The sequence below is a fragment of the Carlito syrichta genome, unplaced genomic scaffold (assembly GCF_000164805.1).
Source record: "Carlito syrichta isolate Samal-C Ts95f unplaced genomic scaffold, Tarsius_syrichta-2.0.1 Scaffold145391, whole genome shotgun sequence".
NCBI lineage: Eukaryota > Metazoa > Chordata > Mammalia > Primates > Tarsiidae > Carlito > Carlito syrichta.
In genome coordinates this window covers 43,862-59,946 of record NW_007089487.1, presented here as the reverse complement: position 1 = coordinate 59,946, position 16,085 = coordinate 43,862, and the positions used below count along the sequence as shown (strand labels likewise).

At 51.7% G+C, this 16,085-nt stretch overlaps 1 protein-coding gene across 1 annotated transcript in view; it reads left to right on the top strand.

The window, feature by feature from the left end:
• RANBP3 (RAN binding protein 3) overlaps positions 1-16,085 on the top strand; it is a 59,030-nt gene continuing 42,945 nt past the window's right edge. Inside the window, exon 1 of the mRNA XM_021708750.1 lies at positions 1-222. Coding sequence (XP_021564425.1) covers positions 201-222 — 22 coding nt within the window. The 5' untranslated portion in view covers positions 1-200. The remainder of the gene's footprint in view (positions 223-16,085) is intronic.

The following is a 16,085-nucleotide window of genomic DNA, read 5'->3' as shown; positions in this document are numbered from 1 at the left end:
TGCGCAGGCGCGCGCTCGGAGCGCGGCTCGGCGGGCAAGGCGGTCCAGAGCGCGACTCCACGCGGGGCTCAGTGCGCAGGCGCGAGCCGCCCGCCTCGCACGGAGTCGGCTGGTGAAGTGCGCACGCGCGGGAGTTGCTAGCAGCAAGCAGGCGAACCTGGGCCGGCGCGGGGCCTTGTGGGAGGGCTTAAGGAAGTAAAATGGCGGACCTGGCGAACGAAGGTAGGGGAGGCGCCGTCGGGGGCCAACCGGCGGCCGGTGAACGGGCGGCGGGAGGCCCAGAGGCCACAAGCCCGAGGGGGAGCACGGCAGAGTGCAGGGGTCCCGTCCGCTCTGGGTTAGCGGCCCAGCGGGCCCCGCAGCCGCCCCCCATTGCGTCCCCGCGGGCCGGGCTCACCCACCCGGCCGTTCACTCCCGGCAGCCCCGGCCCCTGCCACCGTCCGGCCGGAGGAGCCGAAAGGCCGCTAGAGTCGCGATCCCGAGGCTCTTCCACCTCGCAGGCCAGGCCCGGGGCTGAAGGGGGCGGGAGGCGCGGCCTCGGTGCCTCGGCCACGGATGTAAATAGACCCTGGGGCCTGGTCGTGGGCCCGAGCGCGCCACGCTCCCTCCCTCGCCCCCTCGTCCACGGCGGCCCGGCTTCTCCCCTTCCCCGGCCTGGCTGCCCATCCCCTACTCCTGTGAGGTCTTCGTCCTCCGCGGGCCGGCCCTACGCCGCGGACGGGGGATGCCTGGGCTGTTTCTACCCCATCCCCGCCCCGAACTCGGCCCCCAATTCCCGCCAGTTCCCCCGGATCCTTCGGGGTGCCTCATCTCCCCGCATTTACGCACCACCGCAGGATCAGGGCCGCCGAAAGTCCTGGCTGCTTTTTTGGCCCTTTTTGCGGCACTTCCAGAGAGAGACCGTGTGATCCCCTCCTCCGGATGTCTGACATCCCACCGGAGGGTTTATGACTCAGGTTACACTTCCGAATCGCCCAGAGAAAGCACTCCGTAAGGCTCATGTCCGCTGCCATCGACAGTCGTGTTGCCGTCGCTGTAGCTTCAGGCCTGTTTTTAGCTCCCTCCTCTTCTCGGTGCACACCTGCCGGCAAGCTCTCTACCTGTCTGGCTCTGATTCCCCCGTACGATGCTTCCTGCCTTTGGAGGGTTTTCCATACCGAATTGTACTGACGAATGAATGAAGACAGTAAGTGCTCGGCCTTGTGGCGCATTTGGGGTGGCACCAGGTACCATTCAAAGGCTCGACACACTGTTATGTCAGGTATGAGGTATAGTATGAGGGACCTGAGTAGAGTGGTCCCATTGCTTATCCAGGGCAGATCACACAGCTAGTAAGGTGCAGGAATGGCAACCAAGGTGGTCGTGAAGGGTCGAGGTGTCCCAACTCATGAAATCCAGTTAAAGGCAGAAGAGAAACTGAATGAGTGGGAATCGGTATGACATACTTTATATATTTACATCTTAACCTAGATTGTTTCTTGAACTGGAGACTCATATGTCCGGCATCATACTCGACATCTCCATTTGGATGTCTAATAGGCACGTCGAACAGCACGTCTAAAACAAAAATCCCGCTGCCCGCTTGCCCATGCCTCAGTTCTTCTCCCTGGTAAATTCATTTTTTTAATTGCTCAGGCATAAAGCCTTGAAGTCACTCCTGAGTCCCCTTGCTCTCATACTCCACAGCAAATTCTATCCGTTCTGCCTTTAAAATATTTCCAGAGTGACCGCTTCTCACTCCACCAACGTGGGCCTCCCTTCCCTCTACCGTTACCCATCTGGAAACTTCTCAGCCCAGAAGCCAGCGTGGGCCCCTGAAACCTCCCTGTCCTTGTCTGGATATTCTCCCTGACTTGCTGTGCTCTGACTGCCCTGCCTTGAATTGAAACAGGTTTCCCCCAAATGCCTCCGTGGCTCACTTCTGGTTTTTACTTGTGTTACTTTATTATTGAGAACTTCTCTGGCCACCTACGTCAGATTCTACCCATGTTCTCTACTCCCTTTACACTGTTTTGTCTTCTCTACTTATTGCCATCCGACATGCTGGCTTTTACTTATTTGTTTGGCTGCCCCCGCCCCAACATAATACAAGCTCTGTGAGGGCAGGGATTGTTACCTGTCATGATTACTGATGGATCCCCTGCATCCAGAACAGTGCCCGGCACAGAATAGGTATCCAGGATATAATGGCTGAATGAATGAATTCATCAGTGAGGATCCTGTTGTGGTAAATAGATTTGAGCACAAAGGGAAAATTGTTTTCCAGGGGATGCTGTTTCTAGCATATGCTGTACACATGAGCTATCCATTGTAAATAGCATAGTTGAATGAGTAAGTGTAAAATACAGAAATAGAATGTTTTGTACTTTGAGTTTTTCTCTAATAAATGCCACACTTACCTAGAATTTTGTCTCTGACATGAGTTCTGGGGTAGTTGTCCTCAGGAAGCCAAATCTTAGTAGATATTTATGCCTCAGATATTCCTGCCATCCTTTAATCAGTCATTGTGTGTTTCTTGAAGACCCATTTCTGGTCTTTTCTTGTACAGCCTGCTAGGATGCTTAATTTCTTATTTGCTATGTAAATAGGACTTCCTTGCCTGTGCTTTTTGAAGCTTTAGGGACTGCCGCATAGTCGCGCTTTTCCTCTTGCTGTTTAAGCTCCAGTCAAATGCCTTTTTGGCTTCTGCCTTTCCAGACTGGTATCCCAAATTGCTCCATCCTCATACCAAGTTCCTCCATCCATTCACCGTCTGTCTTCTCTGGGCCAGTCCCACTTCTGTGTCAGTTTGAGAGTGACTGTCTCGCCTGACTGGGCATCAGTATCACCTGGGAAGCTTTCTTAAAACCACATATGCTTCGTCCCCACACCCTGCAGATTCCGGTTCTGTGAGCTACTAGGTAGACTCTGGGTATCTGGACAGTTAGCAGCACAGGAAGCTCTGATATGCAGCCAGGGTTTGACCCTCTGGTTTGAGTAGTAGGTTAGGTGTGCTGTGCATGTGTACAAGGAAACGTTTTTAGTTGTATATCCAGTAAAGCATCCTGCTAGCCTCGTTGCCATGGTGATCTCCTCATGGATGGTGACAGCAACTCCCACAGCCCTGTAGTTCTGTAGTTCATGACTTTTAAAGTCCACCTGGAATGCTCCTCTTCTAGGAGAGTGTGTGCATGTTTTACATTTGTGTCCAGGGATCTTTTCTCCTGCTTGGCATTTCATGTTGATACCTCCCAAACATCAGGATTTGATGGTAGAGTTCTGTCCCTGGTAAAGGTAAAGAAGAATGGGAAGAGGGTGAGCAAGGTATATTCTAACCATAGGATACCTTGGATTCTAGATCCTGGCAGGTTAACATATAAAGTCCTTGCTGGCCTGTGGACATGCATGGTGGACACTGGGAGATGGTATGAAGCAGGGTTCTCACCTTTTGCACAGTGACATTTTGAGCGGGATGATACTCTGTTGGGGGAAAGGAGTGTCCTGTACATCGTAGGGTGTTTTGTGGCACAATGACATCTTAACCTACTCACTAGATGCCAGTATCCTCCCCCAACCTCAGGGGTTGGGACAACCGAAAATGTCTCCAGCCATAGCCATGGTGGGGGGAGGTGCAGAACCACCCTCAGGTGAGACCTACTGGTATTTCAAGTGATGGTGGAGACAGATTTTGTCCTCATAGAGAACTGGGTTTGTGTTTTGACTCTGCCATCTGCTGTGAGCAATTTGGGGCAAATTTATTAACCTCTTTGAGCTTGTTTCCTTGCCAATAAAATGGGCATAAGAATGACTGTACCTACCTCATGGTTGTTGTGAGCGTTACGTGAATTAACACACATACATTCCTTGGCACCAGCCTCAGTTCACAGTAATAAACACTTAACGCAGGGTAGCCATCTTGACTACAGGTGACTGTTTTAAACACGTTCGCTTAAGTGGTCAGCAAAAGTAGGTTTCCAGAGTGTGGGTGAACCCATACCACTCAGGGATACCCCATAATGGGTTGAGCCCATAATGGGAGACCAGCAGGGGCTAGGCTGTGAGTCCCCCTAAGTTCTGTCCTGCAAGTCATTGAGTGATCATCTGACTCGGCACTGTAGGCATTTGGGACCAGATAATTATCTGTCATGGGGGACTGCCCTGTGCATTGCAGGATCTTGATCGGTATCCCTGGCCTCTGCTCCCACTAGATGCTAACAGCACCACCCCCACCCTTCCTCCTGACAACCAAAACATCTCCAGACATGCCAGTGTCCCCTGGGGGCAAATGCGCTTCCAGTTGAGAACCACTGATCTGAGAGCCTGATCGGAGTGTGAGTCTAGAGATTTTCAAGAACAATTGACTTTCCTCAGTTTGCGCCTTAATTACTTAAAACCTAACCCCTGAGAAGATGAAGTACAGCTGAATTTTTATTGATTAGCTAGAATTTAAATTGTTCACTTGATCCTCAGTTCACTTGATCCTTACCATCCCCTTCCCCTGCCCTAAATTTTATTTTTAGGATACGGGATAAACAACTTTGAAAATTTTCAGGAACTTAAAAAAATAACTCTGGAGATATTAACCCTGGGATTTGTCCTGAGATCAGAACATATTATTTCACTCAACTGCGTCTCCTTTGTCTGTAGCAGAGAAGGCTTGTTGGTAACTGAGGGGTGTCAAGACTGCAGAATCTTTATACACATTGAAGAAAATCTCAGTTTTACCCAGGATCCTGTGTATAGATGGAAGCTTAAAGTTGTGCAAAATGTTACCTTCAAGTCTTCAGCCTGCCTTTCAGTTAACTGAGAAATGGAATTTTCCCAGCAGTCCTGTTAACCCTCCCGCATTCATTGGGTGTGAGGGCCAGTCAGGATCTGGTGTGTGCTTCTACCCCGGGGCCGTTAGAGTGAGTGGAGGCAGCAGGAATTGGGTGAGGTCAAAATGGTGTTTGAGGAAGCACAGTGTTTATGGGCAGAGAAGGGGACGTTTTAGGTAGAGGTTGAATGGTGGCCTCATGAGTTCAGGCACAGTGAGGTAGGAGAGGAGGGACATTTGGGGGCAGGTGGGATGCATTTGGGGAATCTGAGAAAAGAGCACCGGTCAGGAAAACTATCACAGACCATCAAGGCCAGCAGAGATGGCTGGCACTGACTTGGCCGTTGGTAGCTCTCCATGGTACTATGAAGCAATCCTCAGGCAGATGGATTTGCTTCATTGTCTATTCAGGAGCTGGTGCTGGTTTTCTTTGTTTTAAGGGGTTTTGTTTTAAAGGGATTTGGCTCAGGTAAAGTGTGTTCTGTTTGACTCTGCACTACATAGTAGAGAACAGTGTGGCTTGGGGCCTCAGGTGACCCCACGCCCACCTCCCGCGTGTCCGTGGTTTGATTCCTCCTCGATGGCCTTGGCACTCAGTGCTGTCCCACGGGACTCACTGCACGTCTCAGCCCTCACTGCGCCTCACGCTCTTGTAAGGGGGCTGTCGAGGAAAACAAACACTGCTGTCCGCTCCATCCCTTAAGCATGGCTCTGGGAGTTCTCGAAGTCTAGTTTTAAGCGGCGCCACAGATGTTTTACAACATGAAACCAGAATTGAAAACCACAGACACAAGTTGCAAACTTGCTTGAGGGCAAGCAGACATATTTAATTTGGCCCATTTTAGGTTTTTGCTTGTTTTTAATTAGGAGCTAACGCTTTAAAATTCTGGAATTTCAGAGGCAGAAAAAAATACAGATTTCTGATTTCTCTTGACAGACAGCAGCCACCCTTGGCCTGCGTTCTTGCACAATAGCAATCTGCCAGGGCTGAGGAGCCGCTGCCACCCTCAAAATAAACTGTGTGCCCCCCGCCCGCCGACACCATGGTCTCTGCCATGGTACTTGGGGCCTAGCCCGCTTCTTTCTCTTCTGTGCTTCTGACTTGGGTTGGCATTTGGATTTCAGTGCCGTGGTGCGGCCGCTTCCATTTGGTGTTTTAGGCACTCAAAAGATTCTTTAGCCCAGAATCTTAGCTTAAGCCTCCTCATGGTCTGTAATTAATCCAAGATTCGACATCCTTGTCTTCTACCCGGAGAGGAGTACATGGTGGTGGTCCTCAAAGATGGTCCAGGGGCCCCTGGGAGTCCTCCAGACCTTTCCAAGGGTACTACAGGTTCAAAACTATTCTCATCATAATACAAACATGTTATTTGCCTTTCTTACCCTCATTCTTTTGTGAACGGATGGTGGAATTTTCCCCAGAGGTTATATGATGTGTGATATAGCAACAGGCGAAGTACAGAAGCAGGTAAGAGAATTCAAATTTGGCAGGGTGGCATGTACCTATAGTCCCAGCTACTTGGAGGCTGAGGTAGGAGGACTGCTCGAGCCCAGGAGGTCGAGGCTGCAGTGAGCTGTGATCACACCGCTGCCCTCCAGCCTGGGTGGCAGACCAGGACCCTGGGTCTTAAAAAAAGAGAGAATAGCCAGGCACAGTGCCTCACGCCTGTCATCCCAGTACTTTGGGAGGCAGAGGTGAGAGGATTACCTGAGCCTGGGGGTTTGAGACCAGCCTGGGCAACTTGGCGAGACCTCGTCTCTACAATAAATCAAAAAATTAGCTGAGTGTGGTGGCATGTGCCTGTGGTTCAGGCTACTTGAAAGGCTGAGGCAGAAGGATTGCCTAAGCCCAGCAGGTTGAGGCTGCGGTGGCCATGAGCATGTCAGCCTGGGTGACAGTGAGACTCCAACCCACCCCCCAAAAAAAGAAAAAGGGAGAGAATTCAGGCATCTTCTATCAAGCCAGACACTAAAGAGATTTGTCAAAATGTTAAATAATACCACTCGCGCCCCGCCCTCCTTTCTGCTGAGGCAGATTTGAGAGGCTTTGCCCTCCTACCTTCTCGCTTTGGCCAGTTCAGATAAACCTTTCTCATCTCCAAGAAAAAAGTAATAATAATGCCACTTTTCTCACTCATCTTTTTTGTTTTAAAAAATAGTTATTTTTCATAAAAATGTTATTTAGGTAAACCTTTCCTGAGTTTACATGATTTTAAATACATTAGTAAGTAGATTTGATTTCTAATATGGAAGTATCAATCATAGCTGCAGCCCACATTTCCAAGGGCTCTTGGGGATCCTCAGTCATTTACAAGCGTGATCCTGAGACCTAGGAGTTTGGGAACCACTGGCATGTGCTAGCGGAGCCCCAGTGTGTCAAGCCTGAGTGAGGCCTATGGGGAGATCAGTGCGGGTTCTCCCTTGCCCTCCAGCCTCGAGAGAGTTGTCAGCCGGGGCTAACCAGCAGGCTGCAGTCAGCAGCTCGGGCCACGGTTGGGAGCACGTGGATTGACTGTCCTTGGCTCATGTTGTGCCTCTGCCACTTACCCCAGAACCTTTGGCTGGTTGTTTGACCTCAGCCCCTGCATCTGTAAAATGGGAACAGTGATACACAAGTCTGAGGATTGTCATGTGATTGTTGTATGTCGGGTGATTGACCCACTGGCATGTGGGAATACATGTTAATTACTGCTAGCTGTGATTCTTCTCATTGGATGCCTGAATAGAGGAAAGTTTCCTTTTGAGTTATCATTGGGTTTTCCCACCTCAGTATTATTGACTTTGGGGCTGGCGAGGGCCATCCTGTGCATTGCAGGATGGTCCGCAGTATCCATGGCCTCTACCCACGTGATGCCAGTAGCACAGTCGGTCCACTCACCCACTCCTAGTCAGGACAAGGAAAAAGATCTCCAGACATTGTCCAGTGTCCTCTAACGAGCAGTGGTTCTCAGTGTCCCCCACTTGAGAACCACTGGGTTAGGGAATGGCATTGGCACATAGGGAACTTTGTGTTCCATAATTACCTCACCTAATAAAGGCCTAGGAGGCTGCACACATTTAAATCCACACACTATGTGGGGAGGAGAGAGGCTATACAACCCAGAAGCTGAGTGATCACCCTGGTTTGTGCCCTCTGATCCCAGAAATTTATTTTGGTGTATAATGTGAGCTTAGGGATCTAACTCAGTTTTTTCTCTAAGTAATTAATGCAAGGTTTCTTAACCTCAGCATAGTGACATTTGGTGTTGGTTGGATCACTCTTGGTAGGGGACTATCCTGTGCCCCGCAGGTTGTTGGTCAGCATTCCTTATCCCTGTCTACTAGATGCCAGTAGCAGCCTCACCACCCTCATCCCGACAGCCAAACACATCTGGTGAAATTACTCCTGGATGAGAACCACAGGGTTATAGGAACAAATAAAACTCCAGGAATACATGATTTGCCAATGAGAGCTTGGGGCTTATCCTCCCAACCTTTTTCCATTATGGCCTTTTCACAGCTAAGTAGGCATCATGGATTTCACATCCCTATTAAGGAAGAATGGTGTTTTCCTTGACCTTCAGTACTGTCTCAGGTCCAAGGTGAAGACCTGTCAGAATGTCAGAGCTGGGAAGACCCTTCAGGGATGCTCCGATTCTGGGCTGCTCCATTCCAGAGGGGCTGAAGTCCATGTAAGCAGGGATGGCCAGCTGGGGCTGGAGTGCTCCTCTCCAGCTGTCACATCTAGGAGCCCATGCTGGTACTTTCCAGTGGATCCATAGCATCAAGTCAAGGACACTTGTTCTCCTCCTGAAAACGGATCCATGTAGGGCCCTGCACTTACTGTCACTATTTATGGTGTTCAGAGAAAATTAGAAAAGTGTGCAGACAGTAGGAGTTACTCCATGCACGTGTTTAGAAGGCAAGCCTTGCCTTTTGCAGTAAGTTCTGAACGCCGTTGCCAAATTAAACTCCCCCAGGTTTGCCACACAGAATTTTGGGAGCTTGTTTATGCAGAATTAACTCCCGTGTTGCATCAGGGAGAGGAGAGCATGAGTGGAGAAAGCAGCCCCTGAGAGTGTGGCTTTCACGGGGTGAGGGTGGCAACAGGTTGCCTTCGCTCAGAGGAGAAAGGACATTTGGCAGCACTGATGGTGACGGCCACTGGGTCCTGAGCGCCCAGGACCTGGGTCCCACCTTCACACTCGATAAGTCCGGATTCCTCGCCATGGCCTGCAAGACTCGATGGCCTCTGGGCTCTCCCCAGCCCTCTCCAGTCTCCTCTCCCATCCTTCCCCTAGAAGCTCTCCAGCCACATGAGCCTCCGGGCTCTCTGTCCTAAGGATCTTTGTGCTTGGGGTCCCCTCCCCCCAGGGTCTTCTGCCTTCGCCCAGCTTGTCCCTTCGCATCCTTTGCATCTGAGCTTCGAAGAGGTCTTCCCCCACCGCTCACTCTTTCCCCCTGTCCTGCTTTCTCTGTACGCCTGTCTCCAGGATCGTCCCGCTACCTCTGTCCTAGCCTGTTGTTTTCTTTCTTCTCCCAGTAGAGAACCATGACCTTGTCTGTTCGTTGCTGTCTCCGGGGCCAAGCTTGGTGCCCAGCATGGAGTTAGGTGCTCGGTGACTCCTACTGCTAAGAGCAAGGCTTGGCCACTTGGACTTCTCTTCAGATGTTTCCTTGTGCCTTGGAGGGGATCGGAGTCTGAGCATTTTTATCGAGGGTCCCAGGCATCCAGGCAGCTCTGGGGTCCACCCATTCCACCCTTGGAAGGGGCCAAGTTGTGAGGCAGTTATCGTTGTTGGGGCCTGGAGCCTTGGCAGCTGTCCTTGAGTCCAAGGCCCCTGCTTTGAGGTGCCATCAGCTTGCACTGCAGTCTCCTGAGTATAATAGTGATCCTGATGCCAGTGTGGAATTAATCTTGCATGCCAACCGCACCCCCACACAGCATCTCATTTAATCTTTCCTAAAACTGCCTGGGGCGAAATACCGCAGGGAGGGTAGGTCCCTTTGCCCAGGATCCCAACCACAAGTGGGCGAGGCAGGTTCGAACACACACGAAGGCCAGAGCCCACACTCCCTAAGATCATGGGTTTTGCTCAGCTTCCTCAGCAATTCTGTAGTTCTAGGATTTCCTTCGCCAGAGCTTCCATTGAGAGGGGATTTCCGTTGTCTCTGCTGGGACTTCCCCCGGTCTTCCGCCACTTTCAGCTGTGTTGGTGTCATGCCACCTAGTGGCAGAATAGAAAATGCCATTAAAGCTGGCTCACTGAATTTCTCCACACAGCTTGAGGCAAGTTGCTGGCTTTGTAGGATAAGCTTATGGACTTTCTCTTAAAAGAAAAAGACACAAAGGTGCCCGAAGTGCAAGTTCTGCCCCCAGAGGTTTACGGTCTGGGCGGGCCAGGGGTGGAGGCCTAGGAAGGTTTGGCTGCAGGACTGATGCGTGTGGAAGTAAGGCAGGATGTGAGGGGGCCGTGGGCATGTGGCCGTGATACACGAGGCTAGGTGTGTCTGGTGCCTCCCACTGTGTCTACTAAAGGCCGTGTGACAGGTGCTCCATGCTCCTGCTGTTAGGGAAGTCTTGGCAGTGAGAGGAGAGTATTGGAGCTTGGCTTGGATTTCACCCTGGATGAAGATTATAGCAAGATCAAGAGCATTCTAGGAAGACGTGCATGGTATGTAAGATACCATCGTCTCCAAAAACCGTGCCCCGTAATTTCTGTGACACCGGTTGAGAGTTGCCAGAAGATAAATGTATTTGCCCAAAAAAGAACTACGTTGTCCAGGGTCCCCCACCCTCCATTAGCTGGGCCAGTGAACCTTGAGCAGGCTGTACTAAGATTCAGAGAGGCGTCACCTAGCAACCGCATGTTTGAGATCAGTTCCATTCTTCACCGAAGAATTAGTCGGAGGATAAAGCCGACACCTCAGTGACGGATTTACCTTTATGTTGTGGTACAGAACTGTTTATAATAATTCCCGAAAAAATAAATGGCTTGAAGGGTTGAGACAGTGTCGCTGGATTAAAGCCGTTGCCACGTCCTAATAGACTGTTATTTGTGTTGGCAAGATGCTTTCCATATTTATTTCACAGATAAGAAGATTAAGACATATCAGCCCAGGATTAAAGCTAATTTTACACAAGTACCTTGCTGACAGTTTGGTCAAGAAGTCTAAGTGGCTTTGCAGGTGGGGGCAGTTTCCTGGCAGGTGTTGGAGTCATCAGTCAGGAGGGGAATAAGCAGAAAAGGCAAAGATATTCCAGATTGTCTTCTGCATGTGCTTTCTGAGTCAAGTTTTCACACTTGATCTTAGCCAAAAGGCCGAGAAGTACAGGTCTTATTTTTTCTATTCAGTTTTAACAGTAGATCCTTCAAGACAGAGGCTGGAGGCAGCCATTGGCAGGAGTGCGGGGCAGGTTTGCCCTCGGCCCTCTGTACAGTACTCTCCGAAGTCTATGTAGAAGGGGTGAGAGAAGAGAGCTTGCCTCTGTCGTCAGCCGAGATTCTGAATGTGTTATGCAAAGCATTCCGTGGTTAAACATTTGACAGACGAAGACAGAATGTAACTTGTCTCACCATTGAGTGTGCACCCTGGAATGTGTCTTCGATTCTTTCCTTGATAATCTCTAAAGGATCTCCTGTTCTGTAGGGATCTGCCGTAGGCGTAATTGCATACTGTTCTAGGCGGACAGTCACGTGGTGGGAAGCCCCACGCTGACCCCAGAACCCTTCAGCAGCCCACTAGTTGAGTTTGTGCTCTTCCAGGTGCTCATCCAGAATGTTTGCTGCAGCTGCTACTGTGTTCCTGGTGTCAATTATCAAAAGAAATGAGTGTTTGGTAGCTCTGAGGCCTACGTGAGGGGAAAGGTGGAGGAAAGCAAGCCGGGCTGGGTGGTTTCTCCGTTTTGCACTTGTGTTGCTTGCACGGTAAAGATTCAGTGAGATAACGCAGATAAAACCTAGCACATGAAGAAGAGCCAGGTGAATGCTGCCCACATACGTAAGGCAGACCCGAGTCTGGGAAGCCCCTCTTTGGGTGTCCTTGCTGTGCAGAACACGGCAGGGGCTGGGAGAAGTCTAAAGACAGCTTTCTGTGGCTCTGTTCCCTAGAGGGTTGGAAACACTCTTCTACCCTCTGGGTTCAGGCCTCCTTTCCTTGCTTGCAGTGGGGAGCAGGGACCCCCGCCCCCTTTCCACATATCAGGGCAGCTCCTGCCACCCACCCTATCCCAAGGGGTTCTTTTTCCTTCTTAGACTGGCTGCAGGGTGAGACGTTCTCTGCAGGGTCCCTCTGCCCGCTTCCCTGCTGTCTCTGAAGTAGACACATAAGTCAGTTTGTCGTAAAGGTTTTGCCACCAATCCATCGTTTGGCAGAAAAGACACGGCTAAAACCTTGGAGTCCTGGTCTCTGGGCCTTCTTGCAGAGGTGGTACCAGGAGGCCCACTATTTTCATTCTCTCTAGGGTGGGACTGTTGAAAACTGTCCTTCCACCGACCCTCCTTGCCCATCATTGGAGGAGGCAGTTTCTGAGCCCTCTCCTAGACACAACCATCTTACATCAGACTTGGGAGATGACTTCCGGGCCAAGTCTTCATGGACTTCCCACAGGTGCACCCGGGCCATCTGAGTCCCAGGTCAGCAGCTGCTTTAGAGGAAGAGCCCACCTCCTCAAGACCCCTGCGGCTCCTTACAGGGAGAATAGTCCATGACCCCGGGGGTCAGAGGGACTCTGCACCCTTCCAGGGCAACCCCACCGTCTTTGGAGCAATCTTTGGCTCATTTCCTGCATTTGACTGCTGTTTGCCTTCCAGAGCTCCCATGCTGGCTTCTGCAGGTATAAATGTGCAGACCTCAGACCCGGGGGGCAATTGGAGGCACACCCAATTAGCTCCTGTTGCTCTGGGCTGGCCTGTTTTTCAGTCTGCCTGCAAGGCCTGTCCCAAGGGCTAGCACAGCACCAGGCACACCACGGGTACTGCCCTGGCCTCCTGGTTCTTCCAGTGCTCCACGTTCTCCACGGCCTTGTTTCTCCCTGTTTTTGGTCTCCTGGCCAAATGCTGCTTGTCCCTTCTGCTTAGACAGCACCTCTCCCAAAAGCTTCTATTCGCTCCTTTTCTGCAGCCTCACTGGATTGAGAACCCGGGCTCTGCGCTTCCAGGGCCTCCTGTGCCGCCCCTATGCTGTGGCGTTTAGTTAAAATCTGATGTCAGCTCCTGGCAGGCAGGGGATGTGTTTCTGTGTCGTGCCATGTCCCCAGAGTCTGGCATGTTGCCTGGTGCACAGTGGGTACTCGAATGTGTGGAACTGCTACAAGTTGTGGCTGTTGAATGAATATTATGGCAGAATCTGTGGTTCTCTTGTACAGCTGGAAGAGTGGCTCCCAGGCTCAGCTGGGTGGAGCAGAGTACCCTGACAGTCACAGCCACGCAAGGTTGACCAGCAGGGCAGGGGTCCCCAACATCTGGCAGAGGTTTGGAATAAGAGCAGGATGGCCAAGCTTTCCATGCCCAGGCTTGCTTCTCTGTGCTCACTTGCCAGGACTGCAAAGACCAGGACCAGGGGACAGGCCCTGTTTTGGGGTGCCCAGGTTGTCTGTCCCATTTTTCATCTGAGCTACACGGTTGAGTGTAGAGTAGCAGAGGCAGGAGAGAGCTTTTCTGGGAACTTGGGCATGGCAGGGGACTCTCCCTGGCTCAGATCTGTGATCTGCACAAGGGATCACTGTGGGCTCGGTCTGGGTGCCCTCTGGGCGCAGAGCTGAGGAGAGATGTGGGGAGGAGGATGCCTGGATGGAGAGGGCGTGGGATCCAGAGTAGCCATGTGGGACTTGGCGTGCAGTGGCCCAGAGAGCTGCCTAAAGTCAGAAGGGAAATGAGGGCGGCGGGGCAGAGCACCTCGCGCAGTGTTTGAGGTGACTCGGAGAGCCTGAGGAGGACAGGGCTGCATCCTGCCCACTTCACACCCCAGTGTTGGCCACAGTCCATGAAACACCATGCTCTGACCCGTCATGGGTGTTCCTGGAAAGGGGCTTCCCTGGTCAGATAACTTTGGGAAACCTCTGGTCAGATGGATTGCTCTTTTGTTGGTTTTGTTAACTCTTTTACCTTTTGTAGAGATGAGATCTCACTGTATCACCTATGCTGGTCTGGAATCCCTGGGCTCAAGCAGTCCTCCTGCCTCGGCCGCCCAAAGTGCTGGGATTACAAGCGTGAGCCACTACACCTGACGGTTTTCTGAATTCTTAATACACTGATGTGTCAAGCCAGACTCCAAGAGAGTTCGATTAGGGAGCAAACTAGTTTAATCAGGGAGCATTTTTACAGGACCAAAGAGAGAGAAAGAACACTTGGTAGACAGAATCTAGGTCGAATAATCTGCATTTGATTCTTATTTTAATAGTGGAGGTCTTCATGGTGGCCTGGGTCTCTAGAAATCTCCACGGCGGTTTCTTCCTGACCTGTGAGGGCAAAGCTGGGTGAGGAATTAAAGCAGCTTATATAGATGCCTTCCTGCTTCTGGCCCCCTGTCCATTCCCCACACTTGAGTTTGTGGTAGCAGAACATGCTGCTTGCTCTCTGACACAGCTTGAGGAGGGAAAGCTACAGGACACCATCCAGCCTCTGGTAGGCAGTGTGGGCAGTCCTGCCTGAGACCGGCCTGTGTGCGTTGACCTTTTGTGATATCAGCACCAATTTGCAATTGACAGACTTCTGGTCCTCCCATAGCTGAGTGGAAGTTCAGCGTGGGTGGCTTTGTGTTTGGGGTGAGAATGTGACCAAAGGCCTCTCTCCAGGTTCCCTCAGTCATGAACGCCAGCCCTGCCATCTGCAGGGGCCCAGCAGGCCCAGGTGGGCTGTGTCTTGTCGGTTCTGTTTCTCTGGAGATCCCTGACTGTGCCTCCCGGGTCCCAGTCTTTGTGGTGTGCGACATTTCATGGGCTCTGAAACTGCTGGTGGCCCACTGTTCTATGTGCAGCTCTGTGGCACTGAGGATACAGAGGTGGACACAACGGACGAGGCCCACTCTTGGGGCGCTCACATCCTAGGGGTGAGGCCTTCAGGAGCGCCAGGGCCACCACGTGCAGACACACCCCCTCCCTCCCTCCCATCAGATGTTTTCTGCTAAAGTCTTCCACCCTCAGCTCCCTGTTCTCCACTTTTCCTGTTGGGCCTTGCATAGAATAAGGGCTCAGTAAACATTGAGGTGATGCACAGCAACTGGTGTTATGTAAACAAGGAGAGGAAGTGTCCTCAAGCATTTGTTGGAAGGTGTTGGCATGGTGTGCCCTGGGGAACAGAGCTGATATGGATGGTGTGTCTGTGGTCTCAGCCTCCCTAGCAGGTGTACACCCTGTGGCAGGACATAAGCCAGAGGCATGTTGGGAGAAATGGGGCGGGTGTACAGTTCAGCCGGAGCTTCCAGAGAAGACGGTGTCAGGAAGAGCCCGTGACCACATGCTCTGACCAGAGGGACCAAGCCAAGGAGAAGTCCAGAAGTGCATCATAAGCATGGGCGTGCAGGGACGGCAGGCTCTTCAGTGCCACCACAGGGGTCAGGTGGGAAGTGGAGGCGCTCAGCCCTGGTCTGTGGGAAGACATTGCCGTTTTAAGCATGCATTTCACACCCACTTCTGGGTGCCCTGAGGAGGCCTGACTTCAGCAGGTAAAAGCAGAGGCAGCAAGAGAGAGGAGGTCTCTGCTGTGTTGGTGGCTATAGGAACAGGGGGCCTTAGAGGGGACCTGATTGGACTGTTGCCTGACTGTCCTGTTCTCTGGATGGCTACTTTCAGAACTTGGCACCCACTTCCTCTTCTGCAGCTTCCCTCTCTCTTCCCCAGAGCACCATGCCCGGTGCAGTGCAGACCTGTTCTGGGCAGATGTGGTAGCCCCAGCCTCCCGTGGCTGCCCAGGAGCCGCAGTCCCTGCTGTGCACCTACAGAGCAGCCGAGGGTCCTCCCCACGGGGACACAGTCCTCCTCACCAGAATAGGGTCCTCCCCACCAGGACGCTCCGTTCCAGCACCTGCAGCAGCCTGGCATTCATCTTCTCCAATGCCTCCTTACTCACCCCTCATTAAATAGTTGCCGAATCCCTACGGCGTGCCAAGCACTGTTCTCAGACCCTGGGGTGCCGAGCAGAACACAGCACAGCCCCGCTCTCAGGGAGTTTCTGTCTTAGTCAGGAAGATGGACCTGAACCCATAAATGCATAATGGATCAGGCAGTGGAACTTACTGTGGAGGAAAAGAAAGCATTTAGTCCCACGTGGAGGTTGGTCCAAGGCATCTTTACTGAGTGTGGAGTATGTT